This window comes from Orbicella franksi, chromosome 15 (assembly GCF_964199315.1).
Source record: "Orbicella franksi chromosome 15, jaOrbFran1.1, whole genome shotgun sequence".
Lineage (NCBI taxonomy): Eukaryota > Metazoa > Cnidaria > Anthozoa > Scleractinia > Merulinidae > Orbicella > Orbicella franksi.
Genome location: NC_138159.1, coordinates 19,147,094 through 19,167,938, shown reverse-complemented (window position 1 = coordinate 19,167,938; position 20,845 = coordinate 19,147,094). Strand labels below are relative to the sequence as shown.

Here is a 20,845-nt window from a genome sequence, read left to right as displayed (position 1 = left end):
TTTGTTGCCTGTATCAGCAACAATGATATTTCCATCTCTGTCTACAGATAAACCTCAAGGATCCGAAAGCTGACTATCAAGGCTTCCTTTTCCACCAAACATACCCATGTATTTACCCTTCCCACTGAAAATCTGGATCCCATGGTTACTCTGGTCTACTACGAAAATATTTCCATTTTTATGAAAAGTTATTCCCGCTGGATCCTTAAATTCGCCCACTTTCTTACCTTCCCGAAAAAAAGATCTTAAGTATTTCCCATCACTATCAAAGGCTTGAACTCTGGTTCAAACTATCAGTTACAGCTATCTCGTCCCTGGCATTCACTGCCACCCCCCAGGGATGCTTAAACATTCCGACAGACGAACCTTCTTTTCCAAAAGAAAAAGCAAGTCTTGAATGAGATAATTTCACATCAATAGAAAAAGGACTATCAAGAACGTGTTTCCCGTTTACCTTCACGGTCACTCTGTATCTGCCTTGATCTTTGGGTGAATAGGTGATTTTGTAGCTTCCATCCTTATTAACCGCGCGGCCATGGGCCGAGCGCGGTTCATGGTTTACCCGTGGTTTATTTTTTAACCGCGCGGCCATGGGCCGAGCGCAGTTCATGTTCTACCCGTGGTTTATTTTTTTAACCGCGCGGCCATGGGCCGAGCGCGGTTCATGTTCTACCCGTGCTTTATTTTTTTAACCGCGCGGCCATGGGCCGAGCGCGGTTCATGGTTTACCCGTGGTTTATTATTTTTTTTATATTTGTTTTTTTTTAGTTTTGTCGGTGACCAGACCCAAACTTCCACTCGGCCAAATTTTGAATGACGCAACCTGTGATGTTTACTCGCCAAAAGCTGTTGAAACATTAATACAAGGACAATGTTACGGATATTGTTTTCTTTACTTTGGTTAAAATATATTTTCTTTTGGTTTTATCGAAGCGTTGGATTAAAAAAATAATAAACACGCTAAAAAAAGTATTACGTCAGCCATCGAATGCGTTAACGTTGCAGCTTTCACTTTCCTTAGGTGACAAATAAGATCGCGTTTACTTTGCAAGGTTATTTCGGCAGAAGCGACGGTCATTAATTTATTTGTAGTTTTGCTAGTATTTCTTGTGGATTAGGCAAATGAAGTAAATTCTTTGGCTGTTTCATCGCAGCGAGCTCATAGATCGGAAGGAAAATTAAATATTTACAAGCCAAGCAAAGACAATGGCAGAACATGCAACGATTACGTCATTGGTAGGGAAATAACCACCGTACTAAAGATAGCCAAGGATAACGGAAGTCTTGAATTATGTGACTCGTGTGTCTACTTTGCGAGCCCTTTACTTGTGGAAAACACCAATTAAATTTAATCGTGACTTTTAAGGAAGAAAGCTGTTGTTAATAGTGTTATTATCGTATCGTTTATATCGTTCATGTCTATACATATCCCAAAGAAAGTTCCAGATTAAGATCATTACTTCATCGGAGATTTCACAACGGCTACGACTGACAATGCAGTGATAGAGTCTGTTGATCAAGTGATGTGATGTCTACAGTAACAAAAGAATCATCAAGAACTGCTTTGGAATGTGCAGTGCGTTTTGACTGTAGTGCTAAGCAAACACTTAAATTTTAAAAGCGCGGTTATAAGATCTAACAGATCTTCTTGTTGTCATTTATTCGCACTTCCGTTGCGCATTCTCGTCCTTCTTCGTCCCAGATCTCTACCGTTACACGGTCATGTTTATTGTAACACTGCTCTCCCTCTGCGATCTTGTGGTCAGAACAAACTGTGCTTCAACTCCAACAGTTCCTTCTTCAAGTCCTTTGCCCTCAGCGACAGATTGACTCGCTTCAGTTTGCTGCAGTATTTTCAGTGTTCCAATTTCTTCGGTGTTGACAGTTTTCAACACCTTTGGATTTGGCACGAAATCCAACGTCGGAAGATCTTTCAGGTCACGCTCAGTTGGCTTAGTAGTTTGATCAACTACTTCTAAGATTGTTTGTAATGACTTTTTCACTTGAACGACTTCAGCGTTTGCGCTTCGTGTCAAAACTTTATCAGCTTTATCCAACGATGATTTGATCACCTCTATTTGATGCTCAATCTCGGTCTTTTGCGTTGTTAGACTTTCGAGTGGTTTCTTTGTTTGGTCTTCCACTGCTGCAAAAATAGTTTGCTTCTTCGCTTCAATATTGGCAATTAAATTGCCAACAGTCCTCTGAACGTCTGTTAGTCCACACGCCCAACAACGACAAATTACAACAGAGCATCTAACTTTTTAATAAGCACTCGTAGCGTTTCTCGCCATCTTGGATTACATTCTTCTTTTTCTAGTGCCAGTCCCCTATCGTTCTATAATAACTAGCTCCAGTTCTCTACATTTTGCCCTCTCTGGAAAAAGATGTTGTCCTCAACATGAACGAATAGACAATAGTCTCTTCTAGGTTATCTCATATAACAGTTCTTTGTACACTTGTATCTCATCCTGGGGTGAACAAAAGTATTCTGGTTGATCAGGCCAGAAAAACCGCGTAGGTTGCACTCAGGTGTCACTGTTCTATCTTTGCGGCAATATTACTTTCCAATGCCTAACGCCTTTATCTATAACACGATTTGACTTCCTTATACAAAGAATATTCCAAGATAGAGAAAAAAAAAATTCTGTTAATGAAAGGAGATTGAACCTCTACACACAAACAAAACATTGTACGAAATTATACAATACCAAAAGGAAACATTTAACAGTCTTATCTAGGATGAACGTAGCTTCAATAGGTGCAAATCAGTTCCTTTCTTCTCATGTTAATTTCTAAGGGTCTGCTAATAACACCACATATGCACAGGGTACATCGGCTGTGATGATACTGGAAAAGGTGCAAAATATCTATAGGGCTGCAGAACAGGTTGTAGCATCCATGATACTGTGGCAGGTTGCCACAACTGCTGTGGGTACGATACTCTGACGCCTTGAACTCCTGCTGTAGAACTGGTTTGAAAGGAGGGTCATCCTAAGAGGTGGTCTGCTCATACGTTGTGACTGTCTAAGGGGTAAGCTATCTGCAGCCTCATCATCTACTGTACCAACTGGTTGCTCTGGGTCTTCTTCTTCTCCCTCTTAGTCTGGGCTATCAACCTGACAAGGGTCAATGTCCTCTTCAACTACATGTGACTCTGGAACAATGCCACAATGATCCTTACATTGATTTCTTGTAGACTGGTAAAGTTCTTGGAGCTTATCAGGTGTGAGGCTAAGAATGTCCTCATCAGTAGTTCCGGTTGTCTCCTCTTGTGAAGCCTGCTGTCTGTTGGCCCTCCTAGATACTGTACGGCGACTCTTTGATGACTTAAGTGGGGTCTCAACTGGCAAGTAAGAACATGGTAATAGCATGTTGCGATGGAGAACTTTTGACCTTCCATTTCCACTCTCTGGCTTTACATCATAAACTGGCATATCCTTCCACTTCTGAGTTACCAGATAGATTTCTTGCTCCCAGTAAGGTCGTAACTTTCCCGGGCCACCACGCTCAGTCATGTTTCGTACAAGAACACGATCTCCTTCACACAGCACAGTGTGTCTGACTTTCTTGTCATACCGTTGTTTCCCCACGTCTGCACTTTTCTTTGCATGGGCAGAGGCCAAATCATAAGCTTCCTTCATTGCTCGTCGCCAATTTCTGACATATTCAGGATATGTAGAAAATCCCTCTGGAGGTTTCAAGCCAAACATTAAGTCAATAGGTAGTCTCGGGTTTCTTCCAAACAGTAGATAGAAAGGTGAAAATCCAGTAGAGTCATGCCGGGTACAGTTGTATGCATGAACTACCTTATTGAGATGGTCACGCCAGCGGGATTTCTGTTTCTCCGGTAAGGCTCTCAGCATGGATAAAAGCGTCCGGTTGAACCTTTCGACCTGCCCATTACCCTGCGGGTGATACGGTGTTGTCCGTGAATGTTTAATCTCACTGAGTTTCTCAAGGTTGTAGAAGAGCTTGTTTTCGAATTCTCCACCCTGGTCATGATGGATGGTTTCTGGGAATCCAAATCTCATGATAAAGTCATTATATAATTTATCAGCAGCAGTCTTCGCAGACTTATCACGGGTAGCATACGCTTGAGCAAATCTGGTGTAGTGATCCATGATCACCAATATGTACTGGTTTCCGCCCGAGCTTGGTTCGAGATGAACAAAATCCATGGAAACAAATTGGAAAGGTGCTGTAGAAACAATAGGTTGAAGTGGTGCATTAACGTGAGTCGCAGGTTTTCGTCGCTTTAGGCAATGGCGCACTTTCGTGACATAATGGGTAATGTCTGCCCTCATAAACGGCCAATAGAAACGTTCTCTAGCTAGTTCCACTACTCTGTCTGCACCCAGGTGCCCCATGTTTTCGTGTAGTTCTTCATACACCCTTCTGTGGTATTTCTTGGGTAAGACCATTCGGTCTCTAGATCCAGATTTGTGGCAAAGAATTCCATCTTCAGCAATGAGCAGTTTGTTCCATTCATGTAAGAGCTGTCGTACAATAGCTGACTCTTCCTGTCTCTCCTGATAGGTCGGACGGCTTCCGACTTGCATAAAGTGCAAAACACGACCGATTGTGGGATCTTCTTGTTGAGCTGCGATAAGTTCACTAGGTAGCATAGTTGGAATGTTAACACACTCTTCCTTTAAGATATCAGGCACTGCTGTAAGTGATGACAACCAAGCGGTCTGAACAGTGTTAGTTTCATGGATTGAGGAAGTGACAGCATCCAGAACATCTTGACTAGCTACTTCTGAACAACTTTCCATATAGTTCTCAAAGCTGACTGGCATTCGGGACGGGGTGTCAGCATCCGCATTGGCTTTTCCTGGTCGATACTTGATTTCAAACAGGAAATCGGCCAATTCATTAATCCACCGCAAACCTGTGGCATTGAGCTTTGCTGATGTTAGAATGTATGTAAAGGGGTTGTTATCCGTGAAAACAGTAAACTTTGGAGAGTAATAAAGGTAATCACGGAAATGGTCAGCCACTGCCCATTTTAGAGCCAGAAACTCAAGCTTGCCTGCATGAAGGTGGTACTTCTTTTCAGCTGGTGACAGTGCTCGTGAACCATAAGCAATTACTCTCATGACCCCATCATGGTTTTGGTACAACACTGCCCCAAGACCGTCTTTACTTGCATCAGTGTGTAGAGTGAATGGTTTTGAGAAATCTGGGTAAGCCATAACAGGTGAATGACTGAGGTGTCTCACTAACTCTTGAAGGGCGAGTTGCTGTTCCCTACCCCAACAGGTTGGTCTCTTTGAGGGTGGTTGACCATCCTACCCAGTGCTAGTTAAGAGATCATAAATTGGTTTTGCAATTCTGGCAAAGTTCTTAATGTACCTTCGGTAGTAACTTAATATTCCGGCAAGCTGTCTGACTTCACCAACAGTTCTAGGTGACACTTCCTTTAACTTCTCGATAGCCTTAACACACCCTGGGTCCATCCGGTAACCATCACCTGACACAACTCTTCCTAGAAACTGGACCTCAGGTTCAAACAAACTACATTTACGCGGCTTCAACTTCACTCCATGTTCACGCAACTTTCTTAACACGGTTCGCAGGTGCTCGACATGTTCTTCAAATGTCCTGCTAAATACTATGATGTCATCAAGGTATGGTATGGCCACTTTGTCCCTCAGTTCACCCAAGCACCGTTCCATACACCACTGGAAATTGGCAGGCGCATTCATCAATCCAAATGGGATCCTTATCCATTCGTACAGCCCCCATGGTGTAATGAATGCTGTGGCTGCTCTGCTCTCCTTGCTTACAAAACCCTGGTGGTATGCCTTACCCTGATCGAGAACACTGAACCAACTATTTCCATCAAGACTATCCAGGGTTTCTTGGACTCTAGGGATAATATGTCTGTCAGCAATAGTCCTGCGGTTAAGTTCTCGGTAGTCGATGCATAGTCTCAGAGACCCATCTTTCTTTCGGACACAGACAACTGGAGAGGAATATGGAGACTTAGATTCAGTGACGAAATTCTGGTTCAGAAGGTCTTCAATGTACTGTTTCACCTCTCTGCACTGGCTGGCTATCCTTCAAGTTAATCTCCATTTCCAGATCAGGGATGCAACCAATATCTTCTTCACTGGATGAGAATGACTCATACTCTTCCCTCAGCATTGTCTCAGCTACAATTCCCTGATCTTGGTTTAAGCCACTAAGGTTAACTGCCGGGAGATGGTTTTTGCTTTCTCCATCTTGTTGCCCAGAAGGAGTTGGTCTTGTCGGCCCTTGAGGCTCGTGCTCCCTTAGATGTTGTTGGTCGGTCCGGATACTGCATTCACTCGGCCTCACGTCTGCCGCAGTCACTGATTTCACTGTCTGAAGAACTCCTAACGAGGTGCGGCTCTTAAGCATGATGACATGATCTGTACCATTGTACACAGCAACTTGTACACGGGATGATTTTCCTGGTTTGATGTTCAACAAAGTCTCATTAACTTCCAAGCCCTCTGGCAATAACTGTACTAGTTTGTCTGGCTCAAACAACACTGGTGTTTGCTTGTACACAGGTCCTGCATTTGCACGACAACTGACAGCAACTGTGCTATCCTTAGGTATGACCACATTTTTTCTTCCAGTTCTCAGTTTACAAATGGCATCTGAACTTGAACTCTGAATAAAGTTTACCAAGGCATCTAATTTTGCCTTATCTTTTCCAGGGAAACTCTTGTAAATAATTGGCCTGGGATTCTGGTCCTGGCTTACCAGCTGTTCAATGACATTGTATCCCAGAATAGGACAGTCTAACATTTCTGATGTTACAAGGAAAGGCACTAACATTTCTTCTTGACTACTATCACTGCTGAGAGAGGTTAACTTCACTCTGACTTCCACCCACCCAACGTAGGGTACCTTAGTCCCATTTACTGCTGTTAAATTTAGATTCGCATCCAGGAGCTCTGACAACTGTCTAATAGCTACTTGTCCTAGGTGTTGCTGAAGCAATTCGACTGATATTATGGATACCTGGGCACCAGTGTCCCATAGCAAGTCACATTCACAGTCATTGAGGAAGCACTTTACCATACACTTCTTACCAACAAGGCCAATAACTTTGGCATGTTCACTTGGAGTTAAATGGCTAACACAGGCTGGGTCTACAAAATCTTTAGACTTACTCGTACTTGCCTCAGAGAGATGACTTATTGCTTGGCACAACACCTTGTGTTCAGACCAGTGTCCTTTCTGACATTCTGCGGAACAATACCATACACTTCGACACTGACTACATCTCTTAAACTGTCCATGCTCAACTCCAGTTTTACAGCAGTTGTTACATTGGTGAGACTTGGGTGGATTTACGACTGTTTCCCGTCTCGCGGAAGCAGTCGATTCCTGTTTAACTGCTTCCTACACCCTGTTGCAAAATGAGAGTCGCTCCCACACTTAAAACAGTGATTGCAATACTCCTTCTTGTTTTCAAGGCAGCTTGAACACAAAGGTGGTCTTCTTCTCTCCGGCCACTTCCCATGGGGTACACTTTGGTCGGTGCTCTTCTTTCTGACCTCACTTTTCAATGCCTCAACTTCTGACCTGATTGCACTGATAGCTGTTAGAAGATCATTCTGAGGGGTGTTTTTCTTGTTTTCTTCCTTTCCGTTAGGTGAGTCATCAGAAGATACTGCAGATACTGATAACGCTGGTGGTTTGGTCTTGCTATTGTTCCTTAGCTTTTTGTCCCTCTCCTTTTCTGCTGAGGCTGCCATACTCATCTGTTGCATTAACACTTCATCTGATACATTGGGGTCCTTCAGGAATGGGTGAATCTTACCACGAATACTTTCATCCTGCAAACCAGTTTCTACTGGTCGAAGAAACAGACGCTGTATGTGCCCAGAATCATAATGTAGGGATGTGTCATCATCTTCTTCACTACATGCAAACAGATCTCTGCTGCCTCAGATCTAGGGCATTCATCAAAAACACCTGAGGTGATTCTTTTGGGCTCTGACATAATGATGCTAGTGTTTGATAGAGTTCTGATGTATTCTTCGCACCATAGTGGCTACGGAGAATTTTCTTTAACCGATCCAATGTTAGGTCTTTGTAAGTTTCCAGGTAACTTCTAAACACCATACCAGGTGTGATCGAACGAATAACACCATCAACAATTTCATTTTCAGCATAACCCTGGGCCAACCCCGTTTGAATTTGACGCGCCAGTGAGGAGAAGCTAATTTTATCTTTCTGCTCAGGCTCCCCGATTTGACCACTGATCTTAAATTGTCTACGTAAAGCGCTGGCTGCCAAGAGTTTTTGGACCGAGTCTTCCTTCGCTACAGTGGGAGGTTTGGAATCACTTTGAACAATCTTTCCACTCTTACCTTCTTCCTTGATGCCAGAAGATGGTTTTTCTGTCAACAACTTTTTCACACTTTCAAGGTAAGGAACAACTTCGGCTTCTTTTAACTTGCCAATTCCTTCCTCGAGTTGCTGAACGATAAGTTTCGCCACGAATAGTTTGCTTTTCCCTTCAATTCCGACTTTTAAGAACTCTGCAATTCGCTCGAGTGAACTCCAATCCGCGGCATAAATGTTAGACTGTATTTCAAGTTGAAGGTCTTCGGCCATAGTGTGTCCTTCGCTCTTCTCCACACGGGTTGACAAATATGGCGGGCAACTTACAAAGCACGTGGTCGCCAAGAAAACACAGATAAGCTCAAAAACATACCAAAATCGTTCGAAACGAGCGGTTCCTACTGTCCTTCATTGTCCTTGAGTTTTAGGTCCTGGCAGGGTCGCCAATTTTGTTAGTCCACACGCCCAACAAACGACAAATTACAACAGAGCATCTAACTTTTTAATACGCACTCGTAGCGTTTCACGCCATCTTGGATTACATTCTTCTTTTTCTAGTGCCAGTCCCCTATCGTTCTATAATAACTAGTTCCAGTTCTCTACACGTCCCTCTTCACCTCTTAGCCTCGTTATATGATCTTCGCATAGTCTTCATCAAGTTTACCAACAGCAGTCAGCTTTGCTTGTAAATTACGCTTCTGTGTTTCAATCATTGATTTGATTTCAATCTTCCGTCTTTGAGCTTCGTCTTCTATGAGCTCCAAAGCATGACCAGGATGATCTATCAAAACACAAGATTGGCAAACTGCCATTTCACAGTTCTTACAAAAGTACTTTAGCTCTTCGTTCTCGTGCCGTTGCTTTGTACAGAACACAGGTCGCTTTAGCACATCCTCATAGTCCTTGTCTTGAGAGTCTTTCAGCGCCAGAACACGGTGATCTTTATTGCTTCGCATGATGTTGTGTGCAGTTACGCACTCTTGACAGTGAAATAAGAAGTCTCGAAGCTTTTCTTCTCGCAGTTCCCACATCTTACTTGACTACTTCTGCACTCTTTGATTGCCAGCACATCAATCAAGCCATTCAGATAAAGACTGGTTGGAAGATCTTTCAGATCGCCACTTTCAGGTACTCTGCTAACGGCTCGACAATTCGGGCATCTGATGGTGTCGCGGCCATGGCTCGTGCTATGCCGTTGTTTCGAGCAGTGCAGACAGAAACTGTGTAAGCATGGCAAATTTTTTGGATCGGTAAATATGTCGGAACACACCGAGCAAGACACTTCTTCACGGAGATTATGGAGCAACGTTTTGATATCCATGTCGTGTTCAGAAACAAGCGAGTAAAGCAAGGTTTCCGCGAAACGCAACTCGAAACAATGAAGTCTTGTTACTGTCTTTTTTTAGCTCTTCTTGGAATCGTGGCTGTTTATTATGCTAATCTTTTCGCTTGTTCAAACCAATCATGGAACGTTTCTTTAAGAGCCTTTGTCATTTTGTCTTGCATACTGATTCCTAAGAAGGTGACCCTGAGGCACTCCGCCTTAAGCTTGTTGATCAGATGTCGGTAAAACATTGATCAGAAATAAAGACTTCTGCTTTGGAGTTTGTATATCAATTCCTTTCTCTCTGAATAGACTTCATTTGTTTTGTTCACGCGCAAACGATGGACAGCTCATTTTGTTAGGGTGTGTTGGTCAGAACTTCAAGCGATGGTTTCAACTTACGGACTCGCGAAGACTCGCGATTATCTGCGAGTAGCGCGTCCCTCGTGAGCCAGTTCGCGCGCCACGTGTCGATCTCCCACGGCAGGAAAAATGCTTCTTGGCAGTCTGTTATGATCAAAACTACTTATGTCATTATGGACTGTAATTTTTACATGGCAATGACATCTTATCCATCCTCTAAAATCTTTCCTTTTTATCTGCGCCTGTGATGAAAGCCTCATTTCTCCTTACCAACTTATGGCAAATGTAAGAAGACACGTAATGGGAATACAAGACGCAATCATGACAGTTGAAAACGTTTGACTAAAACCCAAATTATCTCAAAAGTACTTAATGAAATATTGTGACTCATTAAGAAGAAATTTGATATCGATTTTTTTCTTTGAACGGTGAAAATCACTGGCCAGTTTGAATTTAGACTACGAGTAGTCCCTCTTTCGCTTAGTCCGTCGTGCGTGACGCGAAAGAAATTCGCTAGAAAAAAATGGCCGCGCGAAATCCTGGGGGCTAGGAGCGCTCGAAAGGAGGGACTACCGCCTAAGCCCAAGAGTTTGCCCTTGCACGGCCGAGTGATTTCTCGGTGTGGGATTTCTCATCTTGACGTCCTTTTATCATCGCCTGTTATCAATAGCCCCAGGAGATCTGAATAAAATTGCTCTACTCTACTCTTCAAGTAGCCAGGCAAAAACATATGCCGTCAGTGTTCGTTCAGCGAAACTGCCAAAGAAGTTTTAAAAAGATGACGGCGAAAGAGGCCTTTTGTAACGATTTTCCCTGCGTCTAAAAGTTATTGCGAAAATTTCAACAGAGTTTCAACCTAGAATTTACATGATACATTATACATTACACATAGGAGATCATCCAACTGCGGTGAAATGTTTCCCGATAGCAGCGGAAAATTTCAGGTAAATGTCCGGTTTCAAGTGAGAGTCCGGTTCAATCTTTCAAATGGACGGCAGAAAAAGGCCAAGCTCAGTGAATTTATAGTCCCTGACTTAGACGATGTTGTTGAGCAGCGAAATCACTAACACGCTCGCAGTCGGGTTGGAGGCAGAAAGCTTTAACAAACAAAACACTAGATGAATTTAAATCTTTCCAAAGCCTGTTGGCAGATTCGCAAGAACATCACGGCTTGCGAAGCTCGATTCCAACGCTTCGATTTGCTCTGGTACCGCTTCGATTTGCTCCGGTTCCAAAACATTCCTGCAAGACGTCTCAGGTATCTCGAATGTTGACAAGACGTTGTCAACGCTCCTAACATAAGCCAATCATATTTTTTCGTTGTGAGAGCAACGCATAATTCAAACTCTTGGGCTTAGGCGGTAGTCCCTCCTTTCGTGCGCTCCTCGCCTCGTGGATTTTGCGATCGCGCGACCATTTTTTTCTCGCGGTTTTCTTTCGCGTCACGCACGACGGACTAAGCGAAAGAGGGACTACTCGTAGTCTAGTTTGAATTAAGAGCTGTTGTGATTTGTAACAGCTGACTTCATTGAAATAGTGAACTATTTTTAGTTAATAATGAAGTGATGTCACACTTTAGCCAAACTGACCAACACTGCTGGAACTTATCCTGACTTGCGTGTTATAAAGCAGTCAATAGCATTGCGGCTCCTCCCGGATTGGATGCTAGTTCGACACAGGTTACTTCCCCCCTAACATTTTCTTAGTTTGTTCTAATAGTTTGGTGCATAGTGATACACTCCTGTGTGACGAGGGGAACTACAACAGTAAAATGTAAGAGGGGTAGGGGAGGGGGACTTGCCCAAATGAAATAGTCGGGGATGGATGTTCGTGGTCTCGCTAAGGGCCAGTTGTAAATCCATGATTCTGGTCTCACTTACAGAGTGTTCAGGACAAAGACACCACTATTTTTAGCTGTCAAAGTGTGCATTTGAAGACGCTGATGACGTTAACGCTGTCATTTTCGTTTTAAGTGGTATCTTGTAGGGATTGAAAATAAAGCTAGAGTTGCACCCAGATTGGTCTCCTCTAGGAGTTGAATTCAAATTTTCCGACGAGCATCCTCGACATTTTTGTTTGGGACTCCTCTAACTACCCCCCCCCCCCGGTCCTTTGTACCGGGGACATCTGGCCGTCTGTGGCTCGTGGTTATATACATGTGACGTGTAGTTACTCTATTGGTAGGATGAAAGTGTTTTTTGGTCTGACAAGGATCTTGTGTACCGGTCAACTGATCAACAGTGAAGAACTTTTCAGTTAAAGATCGAGGAAGAAACAAATGTTTTCAATGGAGTGTTTCTCACTGCCTCCTTCTAGCAATTATCTAGATACGTTCAACCGTTTCTTTTTCCCTCTTGTTGCTATGATGAGAGGACAAATACTCTCCCAGGATATTTAGAAAAAAAGTAAACTTATTTCGCGAAAAATTAAACAGCCTCGCATCAAACGATCCGGTTAGCTTTATTAATCCTTCATTCGAAGGCGTTCAAACGAGAGCGCTGTATCTCATAAACACAACTTAGGGGGCGTCCCAACAATACCTTACTAAAGCAGGGACACTAGCGCCGTCATACGTCACTGTTCAAGCGATTCTATTCTTTGGCGGGAAAACAAGGGAAATGTCTACCTGTATACATTCTGATTGAAACACTAAATAGAAGACAGAGAAAACCGAAACAGACATGGCTCCTCGTACGGTAATAAACTGTAATTTGATTACCTGCTTACTTGAGTGCTTAGACACCAAGGACATTGCGACAAACAACTCCCAGCACAACAAGCTAAGTTGCCACTCAGTTTTGGTGTAACAACCTCCCCTCCCTGGCTAGAAGAACCAGTCAAAGGAAACACGATGTCAACCCCTATTTTACTGGTAAAAATAACAGGTGCTATTGGTAGAAAGGAGAGAAAGTAACAACTGTAAGACTACAGAGTGTTGGAGAGACTGGAGTGCATGTACCATGTATTGAATACATAGACCACATAAGTAGCACATAAAATGGAGAATGTTGCGGAAAAACGGCGATCCAACTCAAAATTTGAATTCAAGAACAATTCTCAACAACATATCATAAATACCTTAGTCTAAAGCAAATGTTTCAACCTGAAGCCGGGGAAAGCGTTCTAGCTCGCTTTTTGTTATTTTGTGCTTCGGCTGAAAATCCAAGCGCCACAAGCTTCTTGCTCGCTTGCTGTATACATCATCTAGCCTTTCCCATACTGATATGGCTCTCTTTAGCGTATGCATCTAATGGGAGAGTATAGTGATGACGAAAAGCACTGTAACCGTTACAATGCTCTTAAGGTTTAATGCTTTATAGTAAGTTGAGTTCCTGAAAGTATGTTTAATTATCTTCAGTAGTTTCCTTGTCATTTCCCTCTTTTCGACATACTCTGAATAAAATATAATAGTCAACAAAAAACAAAGGTGTGGCTGACTAGGGCTCTTTTGCTAAGAGATAGGTTCTTGGTTTTTATCATGAAACACGAAAGCTAAGGTTCCTAATTTGAGCGACTTTCCTTCTTTCGTCAATGTAACTGAGCACCGCTATAAAGGAGATTTATTTTCTGTTCCTTTAAAATGTAGATAATTTAATAACAAAACAAACAAAACTGGTGACTGCAACTTCGGCTCTTGGGTATTCAACTACCTCTTGTTTATTTCCATATCCCTTCACCAACAAACTGAAACACAAGCTTTGTGCTCTACATGGCTCAAGAAGGTTGCTTAGTATTTAAAAATGCCCTTATCTCTTTAGATTATCACAATTCATTAAAACTTTGATTGACTTGATCGTTTATCAATTTCAACCACAAAACTGTTTTTTAAATCTGTTTCTTAGACTTCACACTTATTACTCTTAACTCTGACGCGCCTCAATCTACGTTCTAACCCTCCCACGAACAAAGCTTCAGAATCTGGTTTTTCAGGCCTGTGGGGGTGGTACTTCTTCCACATAGATCCGGGACACTGAATTCCATCCTGTGTAGGCGTCAGCAGATCCGTAACCAGCACAGTTACCGACCCAGAATCCCACGCGCACAACACCCTTGTGGACTTTTTCACATACTCCTTCGATTTGTCGTGGACGGTGCAAGTTCTTTTTGGCGCCATTTCCATGTACCATGTAGACCACACCATCAATCGCTGCTGGAGCAGAGCACTCGGTACCGTTGAAAGTGAAGTACCATCGTCTGCAGCAACCATGGCAGTTATAGAGGCGAAGATTGCCATTCCAAAACACCCTCAGGCCTGAGTTGTCTGACTTTTTCTTGAAAACGCATTCCTACAGAAATAAAATAAAAAACAAGGTCAACTAGAAATGTAAAGATGTGAGCCTAGAAACTAGATGATCACTCAAATTGTACGGCATTACTATTTTAGACTTCAATGTTACAGATTACGTAGGTTATTGCTTTAAAATTCCATTCGTTGGTTTCTCTTGTTTTGTCGCAGGATTAATCAAGTTGCAACAACGTCTTTTTTTTGCTTTGGATAGCTACTGGGTTAACCTACTAACCATGTCTAATGAGACGCCTAGGAGTAAAATTCCGATTATTCTTCTGCAATATTTACCTTGATCAATCCAGTATCCTTGCCGTCGTTTATATTTTTCCAAACGCATTGTTTCCAGTTACTTCCCAACGTGCCTGGAAGGCCCTTCGGGCCTGGAGGGCCCTGACTTCCTTTATTGCCTGCGTCACCTTTGGTTCCTCGTGGTCCCTTGAGGCCCTGGAGGCCTTCACTTCCTGGTTTCCCTGCGTCGCCTTTGTCTCCACGTGGTCCCGTGGATCCTTGTGGACCGGGTGAACCAGCAATGCCTGCTGGTCCTGAGGGTCCAGGGTTTCCCGACATACCTGGGATTCCCGGCGCGCAAAAACAGGCACCATAACCACAAGGTCCATGAGGTGGAAACTGGTGAGTGCCCTACATGTGCAGAGGAAACAAAGCTTTTATTTTATCCTGATCTATTGATATGTTGACTTAACCGACAATTCTATAGTAGTTGTCGGGCGATTTAATTCATCAAACTTTCCTCTAATTTCATGTTCTTATTTGCATTTTGCCATAAACATTTATTGACGGGGAAAAATAGAGAAGAAGGCGCAAATGAACTTACCATGTTTGGAGTTGTTTTACCACTGCTGTTGTTGTTAGCTGCATAGCACAAGGCGCTCAGAGTTAAAATCAGTAAACACAACATGATGATCGGCGAAATTTTCGTATGGGATTGTGACATCGTTAGATATTTTGTGATCTGTAAGGAATATGAACATCAAGGCAATAAATATTGACGATAGAAACCGGCAGGATGAGATAATTTTGATGATTTCTTGCCCAGTGCGATATCAAAAGATAGGTTACAATTCTCAGCTCAATTTTTTGCTTGACATTTTGCAAGTTAATGTATAAACTGAGAAAGATCGAGATCATTTTCTCTTGATAACAAAATTTACTTGCACAGTTAAATAAGCTTTTTTATAAATAAACGTTCCTACGTTGTTCCAGATGGTATCATTTAAAGGAAAATGACACTCCGAAAATGTAACAAAACGTTCTCTCTAGTTCTCTCTCTAGTAAACGAGTTTCCAGTAAAACGTTTGAGAACACGTTTTGAACATTGTTGCCTGTTAAATGGAATCCTCTTAAGGTTAAATAAGCATATTTGATACAGTTCCTACCTTATTCCCGTTGCTGTCAACTGAAGGATGATGACGCATCAGCGATGTAACAGAACTTTTTATCTCTATACAGTGAGCGAGTTTCACGTGAAAACATGTTTGCCTATGTTTACTTGTAAAATGCAAAAATAAGACCAACAGCCTTATTGGCTGGATAAAGTTTAAATCGACCAATGGCGTGGACTCTTTTCTTTGTTATCATCATAAACGGGTTGATACACGTTCGAAGTATAATTAAAAAGACGTGCTGTCTCATTGGTTATATTTATTCTCAATCGACCAATGAAATGGATTCTTATTTTAAATTTACTTTCCTTTGAGGTAGTTAAGCACGTGGTATGATAATTTGCAAATTTAGCATTAGCAAGAAAAGGAAGGAAAGACAATTTACTCGTTGGAATCCACTTTCAAACATACTTCGATGGAAAAACACTCCTTGTAAAACAACAATGTTAATTAGTGTGGACAAAGTCTTTTTCGTTTTTTATCGACGTTCTTGCAAATATCTTAAGTTTTCATAAATTTCGAATTCTCGTAGTTTTGTTGGGCCTCCCTTTAACATCCTGAATTTATCGTTCGATTTTCCTGGAAGTTCACGCTTATCATCTTAATTTTTCTCTATTTAATTTAATTCTATCCTAACGAATTCAGCAATATTTCGCCACAGTTTTTGGATACAATCTACTGAAAATAAAAACAAATTTTCGAAACTACGTTCAATGCCAGACGTTCAATTTAATGAAACTCTTAATTTAATAAGTATAGATAGAAAACTTTTGGACTTAATTGTTTCATGTCTCAGGTTCCCATGGCTAGACGAAAATTGGACTTTAGCAATTGAAACTTATGTTGGTGACAAATCATTAACACACAAGAGGAACTTTTCATTTTAAAAATAGTATCTTCATGGAAACGAGAAGTTCTTAGCTTGACTCAGAAAAGAAATACAGTACGCTTAAATGTTCTTGAAATGGTTAAAACCTAAGTTGTTAAACTATACACCAAAAGTGATTTACACACAAGGAACTTTTACTGTAAAATGGATTTAAGTTACCGTTCTTAAGTGTTTTTCAAAATTGAGAAAAGTATTTCGTTGATTAATTGAACTGCAGACGCATTTTTAGCGATCAAACTACTAAACTCTGAACTCAGTCAAATGAAAAAACTGAACTTTTTACCTCTGAAGTAACAAAGCGTAACAGCAAAGACTAAAAGGAAGAAACGAAAAGAAAAGAGTTTGTAAGATGTAATTTAAAAATGAGGAAACAATTAATAAAAATATGTCGAACTCAAATGAAAACTTACATTGCCGCAGTTTCTTGTATCGTCTTATTTCAGACTAAGCTGCAGACTCGTTTTTCTATGTTTGTTTAATGAGTTACTCGTCAGAACAAGTTTTTTGAGACAAGGTAAATTCTGACACGTATAATGCTATTAGTCAGGACGCTTTGTTTTTTGTTTAGACACGGATTTGTTGAATAGAATGAAGCCTTCCGTTCTTGTATTTTTTCACCTTTAGTTTCCTTACTGCTGATGACATGATAATATCATACGCGAAACAAAGTCGTGGTCTTTAGGTCCCTTGCAATAAAATATATCACTGCCTCTTTTGTTCAAAAAAAAGGGGTCAGTCTATAAAAACTAGGCCTGAAAACTAGTTGAGAATAAGACCCAGCTAAAAAAACAAGGTTCAGCCTTCGTTCAATTCCTTACAATATGCTTCGGGCATTTTTTTTAAGATTTTTGATATAACCAAAGAGAAATGATTGTAAAACTAGAACTATCAAGAGCAAAAGCATAACAAAATTAAAGAATGTCATGACTCAGGAAACGGAGCCATTATCTATCCACTGCATGATCTCATTCTGTAGAAATCATTCCCAGTGGATTTTACTGTTTTGTAAAGAAAGGAAAACTAAGCCGAGAGGGTTGTGTTCTTTTATTTTTCGAGTTTCGAATTTAGTTTATTCAGTTTGTTATTCAAAATACTCAAAATAAAGCTACATTTTGGGCGTAAATTAATTCTCAGGGCACCAAACAACTGAGCAGTTCATTTTCGACAGTTTCCCATCTTGAATTAAATAATGTAGTCTTGTATTTTAAGTGATCTAGTTTTCATGTTCGTGAAAACATTTCATTCTTTATAACAAGAATTTATTTAATGTGAACAAATGACCAATTATTTAGTTTCTTTCCATTGGTTTTAGACCAGCGGAACAGTTTTAAACAATTCCTATCTTCACTAAAACTAAAGAGGCATTTAAATCGCAGCATTTGAACATTAAACGCATGTAAACATATCTAAATCAATTACCTCTGAAGTAACACAACGTTTCACTTGGTTGTATGGGCAGAAACAGCAAAAAACTGAAATGTAGAGAATAGATAAAGTGAAGTTTAACAACAAAACGAGCAAATTAAGGTCTGAAAAAGATAACCAGAACCGAATGAAAGCTTACATCGTCAGCTTCTTGAACTATGTCTCTCTCCAAAAGTGGAGCTAAATGCAAAACTCTTTCTCTCTTCTTTATTTAAAGAAGTTCTCGTTAGAACAAGTTTGTGACGCAATGTAGAAAATATTTAAAAATTCAAGGTTTCTTCTTACGCGCAGTGTTATTCGTTGAAACATCATGTTTAGTTTTATAAGCTCCAATGGGATGATGCCGTCTATTTTTGATATTTTTTGATGACATTTTGCTTTGTTAGCGAAGGTCCACGTGCAATGTTCTGTTTTCCTGGGGCGAAAAACAGTGCAAATCATTGCCCTCGAGTTTAGACGATTTAAAAAAAAATTTGTCTTCAAAACTTGAACTTAGAAATGGTATTCAGTAACTAAAACACTGTTGCTTGAGTTAGTATTATACGTCAGTAATGAGTAAGTTATAAGTAATTATACTTCAATATACAAATATAAAATACACCATGACGGCAGACGTTTGACTTAAAGATAAAAAACTATATGTAATGTTATGCTTTTCAAACTCTTACATCTCTTACCAAATAGCAGGAATATTTCTTAATGATATAATGGTAATGGCGGCCAATCAGTGCATGTAAATCGAAATCGCCAAGCCTTGGATCATTATATATTGATTTATCTATTTGTGGCAGCAAACCTAGCAAACTTCTTTGTTTTTCAATTGCGAAAATGTCATTTTCATGCAAATCTCGATCAAGTGTAGCTATAGCCTGATCACTTCGTCAGCTGCTTCGTAATGTGGAATGGAATAACTTCAACGTTTTCGACCTCACTAGTCACTGAGTAAATTCTTTCAAGTCAGCGTGATTGTTTCGATTTATATTGGTGTTTTGAGGCCATGTAAATGGTAAACAGTTCGCGTTACTGTTTGCATTGTTTAATTTAGATTTGCTAAAACGCCAGAGCAGAATTACGGAGAATGGACAGTCTACTTAATACAGCCACACAGCGACTTTTTCTAGTAAAGGCGGAAACAAACTCTCGTGAAAAATAAGACCTCTTTCTAAAAGAAAGCTTGATTTTTAAATCGAAATTATTGTTATCAAAATAAGGAAAGGTCACCACCTTGTGTGCAAAAATCTGAATATTTAATTTATTGTCCACAGAACAAATTCTACCGGCTACAACTTTCTATCTTTGACTTACAAAAATTAATTTTACGATAAAAATGTTTTTCAGATGAAAGGTTTTTCCAGTGATAAGCAACGTGATAAATTCTTAAGAGGGCTGCAGGTTAATCACCAGTATCAAGCAGAAAACAGTAATAAAGATTAAAACTTTGATTGTGCATAATTATTCACTACTTATTAATAATATTGGTCAGATTTTTTTCTTAAGTCACATTTCACTTACTGAAACAAACAAGACGCGACTGAATCTAAAGAAAGAACGCTAAAACCTGTATGAGGACCTACTGAAAAGGAAAAAGCAAATTTAACATGAAAGCGTATGACCCTGAATATTTTCAATTACAGTTTTCAAATGTGCAATTTCGTCAAAGATATCGAAATAATTGAAGAGTGTCTAGCGACAGCACTAAAATAAAGCTTGTCTACACGTCTAGAAAGTGCGGGATTAAAAACTGCATCATGATGTGTTTGATATTAAAATTTTACGGACTCAACAGAAGATTTCATTGCTCTACTATGTTTTATCTAACGCTCACATCAGTAGGTTGACTTGCTGCTGAATATCAAGAACATACACACAATCTGTTTGGATTGGAGAAATTTAGGCGGGCCAACTTTAGAGTTCGATCTAAATTCATTCTTCTTCCTGCTGGTTCAATTTTTGTTTCCATCGATGAACAGGCGCTTCGTGAATGTTGTATAAGCAGATGTTCTTACCTGCAAAATAAACGTTCGATCGGCTTGGGGTCATATCCTGACAAGAACTGCTAGCGATTGGTTCATTAGTGATCCTCTGGGTTGTTTCATTTTGGTTGGTTTTAAAACTTGTCGTTCGCGAACCAAATCTTTGTCAGGTTCATTTCTCATTCCTAGAAAAGCAAATACAGTCCACGCGCCATAACAACTTTTCCTTCTCTTTCCGGATGTCTTCTTGGTCGATTGCCAACGTTAACATGGAAAGATTCATTAAGTATAACGCAGTGAAAAATCAGTTATAATTTTTGAAAAAAAAGGAGGAAAATGTTGCCCTAAAAATTGTTCGGTTTGCAAAATTTTTATGACGCAACGTTCATGTTCCTTCCAGTTCGTCATTTACCATTGTCCATTGTTTTTAACAGTTCGTTACTGACATTTCTGCCAATTATGTCTATGAAAGTTCCTCTTTATATCCAATGAAATAGGTTGGTTTCGTTTCTATGTGTTTTCTCAACTCTAAACGTCAAGTTATGTTCAAATCAAAATTACTGATTCAATGGCCGGATTTATACTACAGACGGATCATCCGTCTGGGATGAACTTGGGCAAAGAACGATAGTTCGTCGATAATTCGTCTGTGTATAAATACGCGCAAACAGACGGATCATCCGTCCAGACGCATTATCGTGATAGTTCGTCTTGACCCACGAACTTTCGTGGATAACCGTCTAGATGGATGGTCCGTCTGTTTGCCCGTATTTATACACAGACGAATTATTGGATGAGCTAGTGCTATCCTTCTTTGCCCAAGTTCATCCCAAACGGATGATCCGTCTC

The 20,845-nt window shown here is 40.6% G+C and overlaps 1 protein-coding gene across 3 annotated transcripts; it reads right to left on the bottom strand.

The window, feature by feature from the left end:
• Positions 1-12,844: 12,844 nt before the first annotated feature.
• LOC145470100 (uncharacterized) lies at positions 12,845-20,820 on the bottom strand. Of its 3 annotated transcripts, none has more exons than XM_081453928.1 (6): positions 20,030-20,820; positions 18,018-18,070; positions 16,882-16,911; positions 15,142-15,279; positions 14,598-14,948; positions 12,845-14,307 (listed from the first exon to the last, which is right to left on the bottom strand). In XM_081453928.1, exons 1-6 carry the CDS (start codon positions 20,061-20,063, stop codon positions 13,948-13,950), a joined length of 966 nt encoding a protein of 321 aa, XP_081310054.1. In that variant the 5' UTR covers positions 20,064-20,820; the 3' UTR covers positions 12,845-13,947. The 3 variants fall into 3 exon arrangements, with proteins under 3 accessions (XP_081310054.1, XP_081310056.1, XP_081310055.1); XM_081453930.1 differs by lacking the exon at positions 20,030-20,820 and adding an exon at positions 15,704-15,768 and having other exon boundaries at positions 18,018-18,038; XM_081453929.1 differs by lacking the exons at positions 16,882-16,911; positions 18,018-18,070; positions 20,030-20,820 and adding an exon at positions 15,704-16,297.
• Between the last annotated feature and the right edge of the window lie 25 nt (positions 20,821-20,845).